Source organism: Pezoporus flaviventris, unplaced genomic scaffold (genome assembly GCF_033815535.1).
Source record: "Pezoporus flaviventris isolate CSIRO_AGI_PZ_B2104156 unplaced genomic scaffold, CSIRO_AGI_Pfla_v1 ptg000036l, whole genome shotgun sequence".
NCBI classification, from domain to species: domain Eukaryota; kingdom Metazoa; phylum Chordata; class Aves; order Psittaciformes; family Psittacidae; genus Pezoporus; species Pezoporus flaviventris.
In genome coordinates this window covers 23858613-23874912 of record NW_026892584.1, presented here as the reverse complement: position 1 = coordinate 23874912, position 16300 = coordinate 23858613, and the positions used below count along the sequence as shown (strand labels likewise).

Sequence of the window (16300 nt, the reverse complement as noted above, 5' to 3'; positions counted from 1 at the left end):
ATTTGAACACCTCTTAATTACTGCATTTGATTCTTACCTAAACAACAGAGATGGGTGTCCATTTACAACCCAAGCACTCTCCAGTATATTAAAATAAATTCTTAATATATCTCCTTGCCTTAAGATAAGGCTGAAAGATCTTACCATATTTGCCAAGATGTATGTTGGATTTCAAGGTCCATCTGGTCTACCTAGTTTCTCAAGTGTGCCTGTAGATTCCACCCTTTTGAGATCAACACAGTAAACTGGAATATTAAAAGAAAAAATGCTGTAGGAAACTAAAATCAGATTGTAGCTGAGTTGGGGTAATACACTGAGTCAGATACAACTAGCTGGGTCTGGTTTAAGTTCAGTACCAGCACAGAATCCCTACATACTAAGTATGTATTAGAACTTATCTCCATGATGAAAGAACCACTTAATTGGCAGGCTGGTATAAAGATTAATCTTCAGCTTGAAAACTACATACCCATATGGCTTTAGTTACTTCTTTGTGTACAGGGGAAGAACAGTAATGTTCTTAAGCAGAAAGGTTTGTACAAACCGGAGCACAGCACATCCATCTTCTACAAATGCTTCAAAGAAAATACCTGAGCAGCAACAGCACATTTCAGATACTGGATCATTCTTACAGTATCAATGCCAAATATGAGCTAAAACAGCCATTAGAAACAACTCAAACAAAGGAAATCATGCAATTACATACTGATAAAGGACAGTTATGAAAACTGAAGAAACAGGCCATTCCTTTGTTTATAACCACTTAAATTTTATTTTACAGTGTATTTGTGACATTTTATGTTACTATAACCAAAGATCACGGTTGTTTACAAATATAATGGCTGCCATTTGATGTAAACAATTAAAAAGTCTCTAAATATTAAATTTTTACATAATGATTTTGTTCTATTAAATTTAATTACTCTTTGTGCCATCAGTTATTAGTGGAGAGGAACTAATTTAAGCAAAAATAGTTTTCAGAAATTAGATGTAGAAACTGAGAAGCTTGAATAAGATTTCAAAAGACTACTCCCCTAATCACTGTAAAAAGGAAGAAAGCAAATTCTTTCACTGAAGTTGCCATGAAGAGTCAAAGTCCACTTTTATTAAGGCTTCTTTACATATTATTGAATCCCATCATGCCTTTCATATTCCCAGCAGCACCTTGTTGGAATTGTCTCATCATTGACTGCAGTCCTGCCATGCCACCTGCAGAAGGTAAGTGGGAACACGGATGTGTTAATTAACTCTGAAGCACAGCTATCTTGCTTCAGGCCTTATCACAGTGAACACGCACTATTTCAATAATATACAAATGCAAACGCCCAAGACTGAAGCTAAGGTTCAGTGGCTATTGAAAATGGACAATTGAGTAATCACAGGAAGGTCTACAAAACACCAGGCTTGAAGCAGGTTTTATGATCACCTGTGTATTAAGATCTAGACAAAAGAAAAAACCTTGAAGTCGTGACCATTATCAATTAGTAAAGTTCCAGAACGGAGTCTTTAAATAAAGATACTCCTGTCAAATTCAGGCATTTGAGGCAAAGACTACAAAAGAAGGGAAGTTTAGGAATAGATGTGCTTTAGCACAGTCATGCTTACAGTCACCACTTTACTACTTCGGACACCCCTCCAACTGATAATTTTGAGAGCCAAATACCAGTGAAGAGACTAGATTAAGCACTGGTAAGTGCGAAGCATTCATCATATGGACTAAGCTTTATGATTTTTGTCAGGAAACCTAGAAATACTTCATACTGATACTAAATGCATGCTTTGTAATATCACCTTCCTCACTTCTATATTTCAAACACTCCACTCTAATTGGTAGTCCTCTCCTGAAGCCGTAAAAGTCAACACGTACCCATATGATGAAGAACTCTTGGATCCATCATCTTTGCCATCTGTTGATTCAGTTTGGCCAGCTGAGATGGGTTTACATTCTTCGACATATCACCACCTAAAAAAAAATACAAAAGAAGCAATTGTAAGAAAGTGGATCAACATATGGGGCTAAAAATAAATCAGATTTCTACCTCCTAATTCTAGATGCAAACCCATTTGAGTCCATGATCAAAAGTTACTGTATCAGGCACTTAAAAATATTTTAACAATCAACAGTCCCTGCACCCCACATAACAGACTGAAGTGTCAGTAGTGTAGCAGTAATGAAGTCTACATTGATGAAGCCAAAAATACTGTAATTTTTCACCGTTATACATTATTGTCATGAAGAACAATGCAGCTCTCACCAGTTACATAAAAGAACTTTCAAACACCAGGAAAATAAGCAAGCTACAGCTCACTTTGTCCTCTCTCAACACCTGATTGACATTTTCACATTACCTGTGTTCACACATCACATAACCTCCCCACTGAGTTACTAAGTGTTCTTTGGGGTTTTTGTTTGTTTGCTTTAGGTTGTTATTTTTTGGTTTGTTGTTTTTTTTTTACCTTTGAAAAGCCCTTTGATGCCTCCCATCTTTTTCACCATCTGTGCAAACTTAGTATATTGAGTCAACAGCTCTTGAACATCTCTGGTAGAAACACCTGAACCTCTTGCTACTCTTTGGATTCTTCCTGGCTGCTTACTGAAAACTTTGGCACCATCTGTACTGTCAAGTTCTGCAATTACAGTGTCGGAAAGAGAAATCCATTCAGTTACTGACATTAAAAACTATTACAGCTGGTAGCAAACTTGTTCTCATTATTGTTGCGAACTTAAGTTTTGAGCCAGGGATCAAAAATCTTGGTTTAGAAATGACAATGCAGAATTTAACATAAATAATTGAGATGTAATATTCTAAGGAGTTGTATAAAGACATTGTTATGCTTGTATGTTAATCACCATGGCAGCAAAAGTCACCTGAATAAATTATGCTTTCAGCATACCTGGTCTTAAACATATTAAGGGTTTTAGCACAAAGTTAAGAGCATACTCCTGCAAGAGTTGTAAATGGATTAGGAACACCACCTTGAATTCCAGAGACGAGGCTATGTTACCAAGTAAATTTGAGGGTGCGTAGGATGAAACACAGCAACAACAGATTAAAGATGAATGTAGCTTTTTAATTTGCAAGTATAGCATTAATAATTCAAGAAGCACAGCTATAGGATGAAAAATAAAAGTACATTCATTTCCACTACCCTACAATAATCTCCAAATGCTTCAAAATCCCACTTATTCTACACAGATAAAGCAGCAATAAGCAATTGTCAAGGTATCTCTAAATATTTAGACTTATTCAGAAAGTTTGAGACATGTACTCTTCGCCATTTCTAAGAGTGATAAATGCTCTTTGTCATTTTCTGTCACTGTAGATGCTGCCTTATGCCCAACTTGTTTCCAAAAAGATCTCTGTAAATACGCTTGTTCAACAATGGAGAGGAAAAAAAAATAAAATAGTGGGTGAAGTTTGTTTTACCTTGGTCATTCATACTGTCCATTATAGTCATCAGTTTCTTTAGCCTTGCCATTGATTCCTGTTCATTGCCTTTACTCATAAAGTCAGTTCCAAAACCAGGGATCATACCCTTGTTTTAAAAATGGAAAACAAACACTGTGTCAGAAGAGGCAGAACTAATTTCAATTAAGCAGCCAGAAATACAGACAGCAAGCTTTAGTTCAGTAGTTATGTATCGTAGTAAGCAAGTAATTTCATATTTCTGAAAAAGTACAGACTCTTAACATTAGTTTCAATGAAGAATTTTAAGTTTACAGCAAAGTTTGTCAAATAGAAATGAAAATCTGATCAAACAAAAATATTTTGGGGATAACTAACCAAGATCTGACTGAACGGTCCCATTTTCATGATGTTTTGGAATTGTTCATACATATCTCTTAACGTAAATTGACCTGAAGAGCAACAACAAAAAAAAAAAAAAAAGGATTAGCAGAAGTCACACTAGCATTTTTGCCTTGCTGTCTTTTCTCAGTTATTCTTTATACTCACAAGGTAAATACTATACACTGCATAGATAAATCAACCTCTTCATTATTACCATGGCTAAACTGTTTTAGATGGCACACACTTAAGAATTAAACTAATTATTCTGCGGTCTGACACACTTATCACTCAAGAAAGAACACAACTACATACATGAAACAAATTACTTGTCTACAGATGAATTCAATGGTCTACATCTCTGAGATGACTTGCCATGATTAGGTTATGCTAATAACCTACAATTCAGTCCTTGGGAATAACTTACCATGTTTGAGCTTTTCTATGAGTGCTTCATTATCGTCCAACTTTAACTCGTTTACTTTATCTATCAATCCTTCAATATCACCCATACCTGGAAAAGAAACAACCCATCTATGAAGTTAGCATTAAAAGAAAGTGACAATTCAATTTCTATTATCCAATTCAAAGTAAGTATCTTTTAAGTACAGCTGTACATAGTACATACCTAGAAGTTTGCTGATGAAAGGCTGTGTTTTAAAGGGCTCAAAGTCATCTATGTGTTCGCCAGTTCCAATAAAAATAATAGGACTCTTTGTGGCAGCAACTCTGCGGTAAAATATATTTTATGAAATGGCCTCTCAAAACCCACCCATCTTTCGTACCACCCATTAACACAATCAGCTAGGCATCAACACAGTGCATCCTCTCTCCTCAACTGTTCATCCCACTCCTCAAACTATTAATACAAAAACATCCAGCATTTAGGATAGGTAGCTGGGAGAAGCTGACAAGATGTTTATCTAGTTTGTACAAACTCGGCTTTGAAAAATATCAACAGATATATTCTCCATTTTATCCTAGTGCTCTCCTCGCTAGTATTGCAAGGACAGATGAAACAGACATTGATTACATTTTCTTCAAGGTACCTCCTGCAACAGACAGCAATCTTGTTTCCAACCCAGGAAAAAAAGCTTAGACATAAGAAAAGGAAGAAATTTTTCACCAATCAGTCACTGGCACTAGCTTTTACATTAATTCAGCTTCCAGTCTACAGAATGTATAGAACACAGCAGACTTCACACATACAAGCACATGACAACTGGAACAAGCTTTTGGTTTTTGTCTTTTTTTTTTCCATAAATAACAGCAAAATAGATATGACAGTTTATGAACTCTAATACTTAAGATCAAAGTCAGAAAGCAGTTTAGTAAGTCATCAACTGTTTTGACATCATCTCAGCTGCATACAAGCTATATCATTGAAGCACAGCTGAAGATTAGTCTGACACGCCATTGTATAAGGCGGAAAATAAAACGTTAACATTTTCTACTCAATTGAGTTTGTCATGATACAGCACAGGGAAATCCAACAAGAACGTTATTCAGGAAAGTATGAATGAATACTAATTTTTTATCAAGTTGCTGGACACTGGCAATCCAGAAGTTTGATTTGCATAACAGCTTTAAGGCCATTAGATATGACTAGCTAGAGTTTTTCCCCTTTTGGAAAAAAAATCTTGGGCATTAAATGAGAATCAAAATTTTCAAGTAAGTCATATCTATTAAGTCCAAATTTATGTTTTTGTAAAAAAAAAAAAAAATCCTAATAGGCAAGACCCAGTAAATACAACTGCTTGATGCTGTTTTCAGAAGACGCAAGTCTGACATGTTACAATACACACTACTGTATTGGCAGTACATCAGAAGATCTGATACTGACGGATGTTAAATAGTCCATGGGTGATACTATCCACCAGAAGTAGGATAAGAACATAACTGCTCCTTACTTAAATCTTAGATTCTGTGCAGTGTGACAGTGACACTTTCATAGGCAAGTTTTTTTGAGACACTAACGTATTTCATGTTTGTCCATGCACGGCCAGGTGCTGGACACAACTAACACAATACTTACGCACTAAGAGCTCCACCTCCTTTTGCATGTCCATCAAGCTTAGTAACAATAACAGAAGCTACATCTACTTTATCTTTGAAAGCTTTAGCTTGAGCTTCACAAGCTTGGCCAATGGAAGCATCCATCACGTAAACAATGTTATCTGGTTGCTAGGAGAAATAAGAGATTCATAAAGTAATCATTTCCTTATTGCTTAGACAGTGTTCATGCGTTATGTTCAACAGCAGAACTAACTGCAATAAGAGTATGTAAGGGCTGTGCAGTTTGAAAAAAAAGGACAACTGTTTTACAAACAGTATTGTCAAACAACCATTTGAAAACTGATGCTGTATTACTGTGACTTATCTACAGCACAAAATATTACAATTTTATAGGTTTACAGTGATTACTTATGTTTTGAGTGATTTTAGCTAGTATCTGAGCCAATAAGCTAATTAAGATCTATGAGCAATTAATGGCTAACGAAGTCTTCCCTTGGCTTTTACATTACGAGCTTTAGGAAATCCATTCCTCTGAAAACAAGTTAGCTATTAGCAACAGTTGTGTGGCAACCATCATACTCTCATGCAAGAGCACAGAATCAAATAGTCAGGCTTTGAAAACCCATTTACATTTACATATCAAAGCTGTTGAAAGTTATCCAATCATCATCTTTGTTTCGGGGCAATTATTTGTGAAAAATCACAGAAAATTCAGTACATACAGCTACAGGAAACCAGATCAAACTGGTTCTTTTATCTAGTTTTTCAATATAAAAAGATCCTGAAAAGGAAAAGTTAAAGCAGGAATGGCAGTGTAGTTACATGCAAGCATCCTCTTCATTTGAAGACAGAAGAATTAAAACTATCAAGCACTGATCATCCAGCCCTGGTTTAACCACACAGAACATTGGGAGATAAACATAAATTAATTGTAGTCAAATTACTATAACAGAAGTTATTCTTGAAACTACTCACTATGGCATTAGCAACTTGTAACATCTCTTCAAACAAAGAATCTTCCTGTTTGTGACGTCCACTTGTATCAACAATGATTATTTCAAAGTTTTCGTTTTTAAATTTCTCAACACCTTCTGAGGCAATAATTACAGGATCCATTTCTGTATAACTGATCACAAAGAAAAACAAAGAAAACAAAAAGAAGAATAAACAACAAATCAGCAGAGTTACCAAAGAAACTAATTCAAACTTTCATCACCTGACTATAAACTGGTTAACGATCTGGATTTCAAGAGTGACTTTCTCTCATGTCAAGCAAAAAATTGATTTAAAATGTCTAAGTCGTTTGCCCTTACTGTTCAGTAAAGTGAAGCACAAAGGACTGATCGTCTCCCCTGCTGAAAACCGCACTAAACAGCCCTTCTGTGAAATAAGATTTAACTGAGCACCTAGACAGTACATTTCCAATGAAGCTTAAGGAAAACTTACTTCTTGCTTTATAAAAGCTATTTTAGGTTCACTGCTGCCCCTACTTGACAATAAAAATTAAAGGTCCAAAAAACATACCCTTTGATCTTTAACAGTACTTCCTGAAAATCTGTCCGGTAAAGACCTATATACTGCCACTCACTGAGAGAACATTCAACAGAATTATCCCCAGATGCCTGATCTCTTAAGCTATCCTTACCTTCTACTACTGGCAGACAGCACACTGGATTAAGCAGAATTTTCACCTGATCAGAGCAAATATTATAAAAATCTAAGCAGTTACGCAACACTGAATGGAGCCTAGTGAGAGATCTTCAGTAAAAAACACTATATCGTTGGAATTGAATTGTTCTCTGAACAATGAAAGATGCTTACCTCCCATAAAAGGGAATTCTTGCTTTTGTGGCGTTCTGCTTTAACTGGTCAAAAGCACCTATAAGACAGATATAGTCAAGGGGCTGTTAAAAAAAAAATAAATCTGTAAGTATTAAAGAACCACATCATTAAAGACTGTATTACCTGCTCTGTACGTGTCTGCACATATCAAACATGTCTTCCAACCTTTCCTCTGATAGAAGTATGCCAACTGTGAAAAGAAATCCAAAACAAGTAGTTACACTAAAATCCCATGAGAAAGCATAACACTGTATAACAACTTATACGCTCACTGAAGTACAGACTCAGAAAAAAAGAAAAAAATCAAGCCAGCTTTCCTATAACTGAGACTACTTAGTAACACTGTACAGGTACCCAATGTTAGCACCTGCACCTCTGTTGTTTAGAAAAGTATGTTACACAAATAATTATTAAAGGCAAGATGAAAACAACTGCTTCCCTCTGCTCCTGATTCCAGTTTCCTGAGCTAGGAATGTCTACAAATAATTCCAGTTCCCATTTTACTAACTCCTCGATTCTGCTTACTGTTAATAGTGCAGATAGAACTAGCTTTTAGAAACTACCTCTTGTAGTAGTTATTCTCGTAGTAAAGCTAAAACACAGCACTATACCAGCTACTAGGAAGAAAATTAACTCTCTCTCAGTCAAAACCAGGACACTACCCAAAGCAGTAAGTACTTCAATATTAAGTACTGTAATGGCTACAACTTGTACAGCTTTTTGTTTCTGTATTTCCAGAGGAGCAAAGATATTTCCATTTCAGGGGCATGTTTTAAAGGATTGAATGGAATCCTTACTTTCTTGTAAAAGTCAGCTTCACTGGTAAAATGTACATTCACAGAATATTTGGTTGACCCAAGACAGACTTCCAAAACACAGTTTGCCTACAGAAGCACTAGAAGAGACTTATAAAATCAGAATAGTGGTATATTTAGAATAGCCTTTCTGTGAATCTCAGAAGCAGATGACTGAAAAAAGCAACATAGATGTATCTTTTTCCACATGGTATTTTTTCCTCCCAACAACTATCATAAACAAGTTAAACACTTAATCAGAGCATTCTTTTTTTAGCCTTAAAAAAAACAAATCCAAGTCTTCTCAATGAGTTTGGGGCTGGAAGAGGTTTCACATCACCCACTCATACTTCCATCTAACACAGATGCCAGCTCCCACTGGTCTCCCTAAACAGGTAATGGAATGAGATCAGTTCCATTTATAATACCAGTCTGAAACCCAGAAAGAATGGAATTTCTTGTCCATAAACAGTACTGTTTCATCAAGAGTTTAGTTTAAAAAAAATATCTTGAAGAAAGTTCTACAAACCATAAGTTGCCCCACAAGAATATTACTTTGGACATTCTTCTTATCTCAGAAGCCCCTCTGCAAATATATCTCTACACTTTAATCAGTACTTTCCTACTAACAGAAACAGCACTGATCACAAGCAAATCATACCAAAGCAGTCCAATGATCACCACTTTCCCCAAGAAACAAAAAACATTAAAAAAAGACATGCAAACAGATTCACAGTGCCAGTTACCTTTGAACAGGTTGTTGTTTTACCACTTCCTTGCAAACCAACAAACATTATAATATTCTGTTTTCCTTTGGTAGGTGTCCATGCTTTGACTCCAGGATCTACAAGCTAAAGAATAACATACATTGCAGAAGTGAACTTCAGAAGCACAGAACAGTGTCACAGTCATGCTAGGTGCCTGGTTTTATATTCAGTGAAGCAAACCAACTTAAGCATAGTCTGGTCTTATTTTGGCTTAGATGCTTGCTGATTTACAGTGACAAGCAACAGTCTGTGCAAGATATCTAAAAATACATAGTGTTATGCATAATAATTCTGTAACAGTAACAGTGTTATTTGTAATATCAAGCACCAAAGTCAGGGTGGCCTGTATACATGGCACAAGTATAACAGACAACACAGAAACATGACCTCGACCCCACCATCACTGCTCAAGATGAACCTCTTCTGGTGAAAATCCTACAGTAAAGAAGACTTCTTAGGGTTGCTGCCTCACTTCTTAAAAAGTAGAAGGTACATGCATTCCAGAGAACTATCATATGGGTGGGCACAGACTACAGAACAAAAGACTATAGTGTTAACTGGAAAAATGAAAGAATACTGATACCCAGGTACTGATTTGACCCAGCAGGCAGATTAAAGAAAAATGCTGCCATGACTGCTAGGTTGTTAATTAACACTTTTTCAAAGGATTATAAGTACTTTGAGCAAATCTTTATTAGGGTAGCAAGGGTGTGTTTCTGGGACAACCAAAGACATTCCAGAAGCTAACAGTACTTTACCCTTATTTTGTCTTTAAATTTCAATTGAAGATTAAGAACAGCTGAACTTGAAGCTAAAATTGAAGTTAGTCAGATCAATGCTCAGGAAGTATATTCAATCAGAAGAATATTACTGTCTGCAATAGTAAGAAGCCTTACAACAAGAAACATAACTGCAGGTACCACACAACAACCTTAACACTGTACTGATTCTACAGCCTAGGCTGTACAAGAAAAGTGACATAATACAGAGTTTTGAAGTCCTACCTTAACAAGTTCCTTAAAGACAGCATGCTGAATCATTTTTCTTTTGTTAAGGCCAGATGCCATTTCTTCCAGATCAATTGCAGACCTGAGTTTAGGAAAACCATGAAACACTAGCATAACTTACAGCATCACTTTAACCTAGGCATAAATGCAATCTTTGCAACTGGAACAGCACTCTGATTTGCCTTGAGTTTTCAGACAGGACATATTTAAGATGACATGCACTTGAGACATTACTTTTATACGCAGGACAAAAACAGGTTTCTAAAATACTTGGATCTTTCAGACTTGCATCTACTTGAATTACACGTCTGATAACAGCCAAGTAACAGTACTGGTCTTATACAGATCTACTTATATCCAGCACAAAACATGTGAAGACGAGGTGTCTAGGAAGTAACAAAGAACTTGTTTATCATACCATTCAACTGATAACAGGAACATTATTTTGAAACAAGCCTGACAACAATAACTGGCTAAACTTCATGAAGATTCTTTGAAGGAAACTGGCTAGACATTTAAACTGTATTTTCCTGTTAAAGATAAAATGTGTGTGTTTAAGAAAACCGTATCAAGTTAGAAGTTATTCTTCTGTAACCTTGAATTACAACTTTTACAAACATCAGAAGTTTAAGCATTTTGATTAGTTTACTTACTTGACATTTTCTCTGAGTTGCTTCACAAGTTTAATATTAACATCAGCTTCCAGTAGTGCTGTACATACTTCTTTTAACATAGCATTTAAAACCTTTAAAGTATAAAAGAAAAATGGTTTTACAATACACAGTATTAGGCCAAAATAAGATGTGAAAGTATTTACCGTATAACAAAGTCTTTTACAAATTAAATGCATGCCGTCCTATCATACTGACTGCCACAAAGAAAAGTCTATGCATTTGTTCCTATGCAAATCCAATTTAAACTTGAAAGGGTAATATGGGAAAAGAAGGGTCCTCAATTTGTAACATGCACACTATAACAAAGTAACACAGAACACTTCCTATTGCATTTAGCACAACAGCAGCTTGCATGGTAGCAAGTCTTCCTAAACTTCCCTGCAGGTACTGCTCACAGTCAACTGTAACAAAAAGCTACAAAAAGAATCTCTTAACACAATCTGTAAAAAAAAGTGTCCCTTAAAGCAAAAATGGACATACTGTCATCTGCATTCTCAGAAACTGGACTGCTGCTCTGGGGTGTATCTTTTAGGCAAGTTAAGTGCCTCAGTTAGGAACCCAATTTAGTGGTTTTCAATGTGAAAAGCCATGAACAGAAAGACTTTTTCCGAAAGTAACACCTGCATAAATGGTTTCATTTGCACAGCTTGAGCTCTTGCAGGAGAAAAGTTTCTACTGCTGAAAACAAAACCCAAAATTGGGCTATGTTAGATTCAGTTAAGGATTTGTTGTCTCCCAGCTTGAGATTTGTTAAGTCTTTCTTCTGTGCACAAGTTCCAACCCTATAACCCTTGGTAAGCCTACTTTTTAGTTATTTTAAGCCACTTGTCTGCCTACCCAAAAAGAGTTTCTAACAATTTATTTACTCAGAGGCCATTCTAAACCATCACATCAATTAGTTTCCACCCTCTTCTTCAGTCCATATAACAGAAAATACTTATTTATAATTTTAAACCCTAAATTTAAAAGAAGAAAAAAAACCAACCCAAATACGCAACAAAAACAAAAACCAAAACAACAGACTATTCCAAGACAGCCTCGTCAGTCACATATTGTATTGACTTGAATATAAAGACAGCAAAAAAACATAATCCTCACATTTAAGACAGCAAAGTTCACACTGAAAGCTATTTGTTCTTTTAAAACTTCAGCTTCTCGCAGCCATCTCCACAGTTCAGCTGCACACACGTATAAATAAGAGCACTCTATATAGTCTCACAGCCTATCTTCCACCCAACCTTAGGCACATTTCGCCTCCTTTAGTGTTACCTCCTCAGAACACTAATCTCCCTTAGTACAGCCACCATGCTCAAGGACCTTTTGACCATGGGATTCACTGTGCCTGCGGTGATTATACATGTCTATATCTGGTTCTAAGTTCTGGCAGTAATATCAGGGGGTTAAAACCTCTAGCTAAAACTTCTACCTGAGAGAAAAGAGCCTCAAGATAACATCAACCTACTTCAAGCTTCTCATAAGCCTTTGAGAACTTCTCAGAACTTTTATTTCTAAATGTTAGCGCCAGCACACATACATACTACATACCTCTTCATTGATAATCGTAGCATTGCTCAGTGAGCGTAATGCTGAAGTTATTTTTCTTCCAAGATCTGCTAGAACCATTTTGGCAGCTTCAAGTACAACTTAGAAGAATCTGAAACACAATTAAAAATTAAATTTAAACCTAGTTGAAGCTATGCCTTCACAAAGTAATTATTCCGGTATCTTCTGGGTTAAGAAACCTGCTTTCCACTCTAGAAAGCACACAATTTTTACTTTTTTAAAGTTATTTTTGGGAAATACTGGCCTGAAGCTAATTTTAGGCTATCCTGATGGCCTACTTGAAAATAGAGACTCCACGCTGCCATTAGGAAGCATTTCACTGTCTGGAATATTTGTGCATCGAGTTCACTATGAAGAAAACAGTCCAGTCAGAGTTCCAGAAGGAGCGCTAACTGCTTTTTATCTTATCACCAATATGCTACAGGACAATATAAAACCAACCAGAATAGCCTAGAAGCTCAGAAGCTCTGCATCCTACAAAATATTTTGTTAGCAAAATTGAACATTAATTATTCGTTCTACTTTATCTACCTGACATTAAATCAAACTGGATTTCCCATACTAGTAACCCCTCAAACATACTTCAATTTTAATAAGCGAAATTCAATTGTATTTTTTTAAATGTTTGGGGGAGGGGGAAGGTTGTTGTTTTGTTTTTTTAAAAAGCCTATTTTTGCTTACTACAGACACAAATTTACATATAAATCTAAAGCATACTGCAACTTGTACTTAAGAAACCATAGTTAATTTCTGAAGGGTATGGACAGCTTAGTCAACATGCTAAGCTACTCTATCTCTTATACAAGATGGCAAGTTACTCAGCAGAACACATGGCAGGAACAGCAACCTAGAATTCTGAAAAGGGCAAACAAGGATATGTCTTGATGTTGCAAAAAAAGTTGCAACGTCATTGTTACTGCTGAAATAGAGAACTTCAGACACTTCTTGTTTATCTTCCAATTTCACAGGGCTTTTTCCTCATACCCAACTCAAACTACTCCCTTGCCGAGAGCTGAATTCAGAACCACACATTTGAATTCTTGCATCCCAAACGGAAAGCAAACTTGCCAATATTGAGAGCCTTTCTAAGCAAAGTAGCTGAGAGTTTTTCAGAGTTTGGTGTATTTTCTCCCTCCCTCTTCAAATGACTAGAGGACTAAATAGACAAGAGAAGTTGGTCTATTTAGTAAAATTAAGAATACATCATTATCTACACATATTTTATTTGAGAGTGTTTCAACCTAGGTAAAATAAAAAGAAGCTCATTATACACATACATCAAGATTTACCAGCTGCACAGACCCCAAGAAGCAAAGCTTATGATATGTTTATAAATAAGTATAAAGATATATTCCAAAGTATATAAAACAAATCATACACATAAGCCAACCTCCTGACTGCTTTGCCTAATTGAGAGTTAATATTGTTACGAAGTTGGCAGTTTAAGAAAAAAACCCCAAGAAACACAACTGCCAGTCCAACCCCTCTGATATTGAGGACACAACCCGGAACAAAACCCCCAGAAGTTTCAAGGTAAATATATTCAAAGTACAGGCCTCAGGTGTAGCAAATGATGCAAATAAATATATGTACAGATTTTAGATTAAATGTACATTATATGAACAGGCAAGTCCAAAGTGACATACACTACCATGCCACCTTGACCTTTCATTTAAAAATTTGTCTATGCTTCCTAAGAAACTCTGTAAAATATTTGCAGATCAGTATGCTAACAGATATGGATATCCAGCTTCTTCCTTTGCTGGAAGAGGACTTCTACATGACATCTGGGGCAGGAAAACGCAAAGTTTTCCTTAGAAAACACATAAGTCACATTCTTGCAAAATAGTTCTGAAAAAGCGTTATCGTCAATATGATCTACCAAAGGGTGCCAGGAAAGCAGATGTTCAAAATGTTTTCTAAGCTTTTTTCCCAGGAAAATCACAGCAGTTGTAAAAAAACCCCTCTAAACAAAGAAATAAGAAAACCTTTAAAAACAGTATTCCATCTCAGAAAGATCTGAGCTGCTAAAACTGCAGCCATGGACAACACTTGACTAGAACACCTGAATAGAAGAGTTTAGAAATTTTATAGCATGACCATAATACAGCAGCCGGGTGAACACTCAATATTTAAAATTAATTTAAAGAGCTCTATGGGTTTCCAAATACAAAAAATTAATTATGTCCTAATAAACAAATGTTTAACTCCAAATGCTTCTTCCAACAGCCTTACAGTAAGAATAATACAAATAGTATACTAAAGGATGAATTTAAACATTTTACTATCAGCTCTAGCACATTAACATTTATAAGCCATCACAATTACTAATGAATGCCAACTAGAGAAAGTAATACACCTTTTCACACGCAGTCCATCCAAGAAGGTGAAAAGACACATAAGCTGTGTTAGCAGGTAGCCAACTTGGATTGGCAGGTGCCCAGACAGGCACTAACAGTGACTGCACTGCAGAATGAGTATAGGCTGCATTCAGAGCATCTGCAGTTCTGGAAAAGCTTTTTAGCTTTGATGCAGCACTCCATAAACTCACTGTACAGGTCTGAAAGTGGCAGCATCCCACAGTAAAAGAACCAGGCTGCATCAAGCAGGCCTTGTGCTGAGGAAGGCCGTAAGTGCTACACAGACTAAGCTGCCTTAAGCAGAAGGAGACTGGGCACCTCGGCACTGAGCTCCCAGGTTCCACTGCAGAGTGCAAGGCCTCTCCACTCACCTCTGAGAAGCAGCATTTGAGGAGTAAAGGGGCAGCAGAAATAGTGGGGGCTTTATTAAGCCATAACAAAACAGCAGTAAAAATTCCCAAGAGAAAGACTACCTACCCCTGCCTATCCATCTAGTATAAAACTCAAACCAAAAGCAGTCTAGTTCAACTAGCAGGACTCTTTAATGCATGAAATTTTTAAAAGGTAACAGCTTTAGCAGGTAACAGCTGTTTTAAGGATAACAAGCAAAACGAATACTTAAAGTCTAATGATAAAGTTATACTAAATACACACATGGGTTAAGACTCACTGTAAGTCTAATAACAACAAAAGCTGATTCACAGGTGGGAATAGGTTGAGCTGCTGCAGCAGCACTCAGCCCCAGCATACTAGCTTCCACCTTCTGAAGTTACCTGAGGAGAGGCAGGAAAGTAGCCCCAAAGTCGCAGCAGGGACTGGCCATCCTGCTTCTGGCCCTACACCCTTGTTTTCATAGAAGAGCCAAAACTGGCGAAGGGACAGCCCTACTAGAGGCCCGGCCCCAGCCTTTTCCCCGCGCACCCAGAGCTAGCGGCTGCCAACGGCGGCGTACCGGGCCGGGCCAGGCCAGCCCTGTTCCAGCGACGGCCTGGGAAGGTGCAATAGGCCAACAGCAGCCAGGGCAGCGCGGTCCGGCAGCTGTCCAGCAGGCCGCAGGGGAGCCCCGCCGTCCGCTCCCCAGGGCCAGCAGGGCTTGGATGCCCGCCCTACCCGCCGCAGGATCGCCGCCGGGGCTGGGTGACGGGCCCGCTTCGCGCTAGCACTGACCGGGAGCAGGGCGCGGGGCCCAGTCGAGCCGCCGCGGCACAGCCGCCCAACGCTCCGCGCCCGCCACTGACAACCACGACACAACAGCAGCCGCCGCTACCCGCTGGCCGGCGAAACGTCACCACTCGTCCTCACCCCGCGGGCCACGGCTCGCTTCCGCTTCCGGGGCGCGGCGCGCCCTCCCTCTCACTCTTTAAGGTAGTCCCAGAGAGACCCACAACGGAGACGGACAGCGCCCAACGGAGCAGCGGCGCGCCACCTTAAGGTGCCCTTCCCCGGCGCGTGCGCACGGAGCGGGGAGGCGGGCCCGACAGCCTGAGTA

General features: G+C 37.8%; 1 protein-coding gene across 3 annotated transcripts; it reads right to left on the bottom strand.

Moving 5' to 3' along the window:
* Positions 1 to 748: 748 nt before the first annotated feature.
* Positions 749 to 16137, bottom strand: SRP54 (signal recognition particle 54). Of its 3 annotated transcripts, XM_061463513.1 has the most exons (16): positions 15979 to 16137; positions 12434 to 12542; positions 10868 to 10959; positions 10212 to 10296; positions 9187 to 9291; positions 7770 to 7836; positions 7626 to 7683; positions 6780 to 6930; positions 5824 to 5972; positions 4417 to 4517; positions 4216 to 4302; positions 3786 to 3859; positions 3429 to 3537; positions 2458 to 2628; positions 1868 to 1963; positions 749 to 1209 (listed from the first exon to the last, which is right to left on the bottom strand). In XM_061463513.1, exons 2-16 carry the CDS (start codon positions 12509 to 12511, stop codon positions 1118 to 1120), a joined length of 1515 nt encoding a protein of 504 aa, XP_061319497.1. In that variant the 5' UTR covers positions 12512 to 12542; positions 15979 to 16137; the 3' UTR covers positions 749 to 1117. The 3 variants fall into 3 exon arrangements, with proteins under 3 accessions (XP_061319497.1, XP_061319499.1, XP_061319498.1); XM_061463515.1 differs by lacking the exon at positions 2458 to 2628; XM_061463514.1 differs by lacking the exon at positions 9187 to 9291.
* Positions 16138 to 16300: the final 163 nt, after the last annotated feature.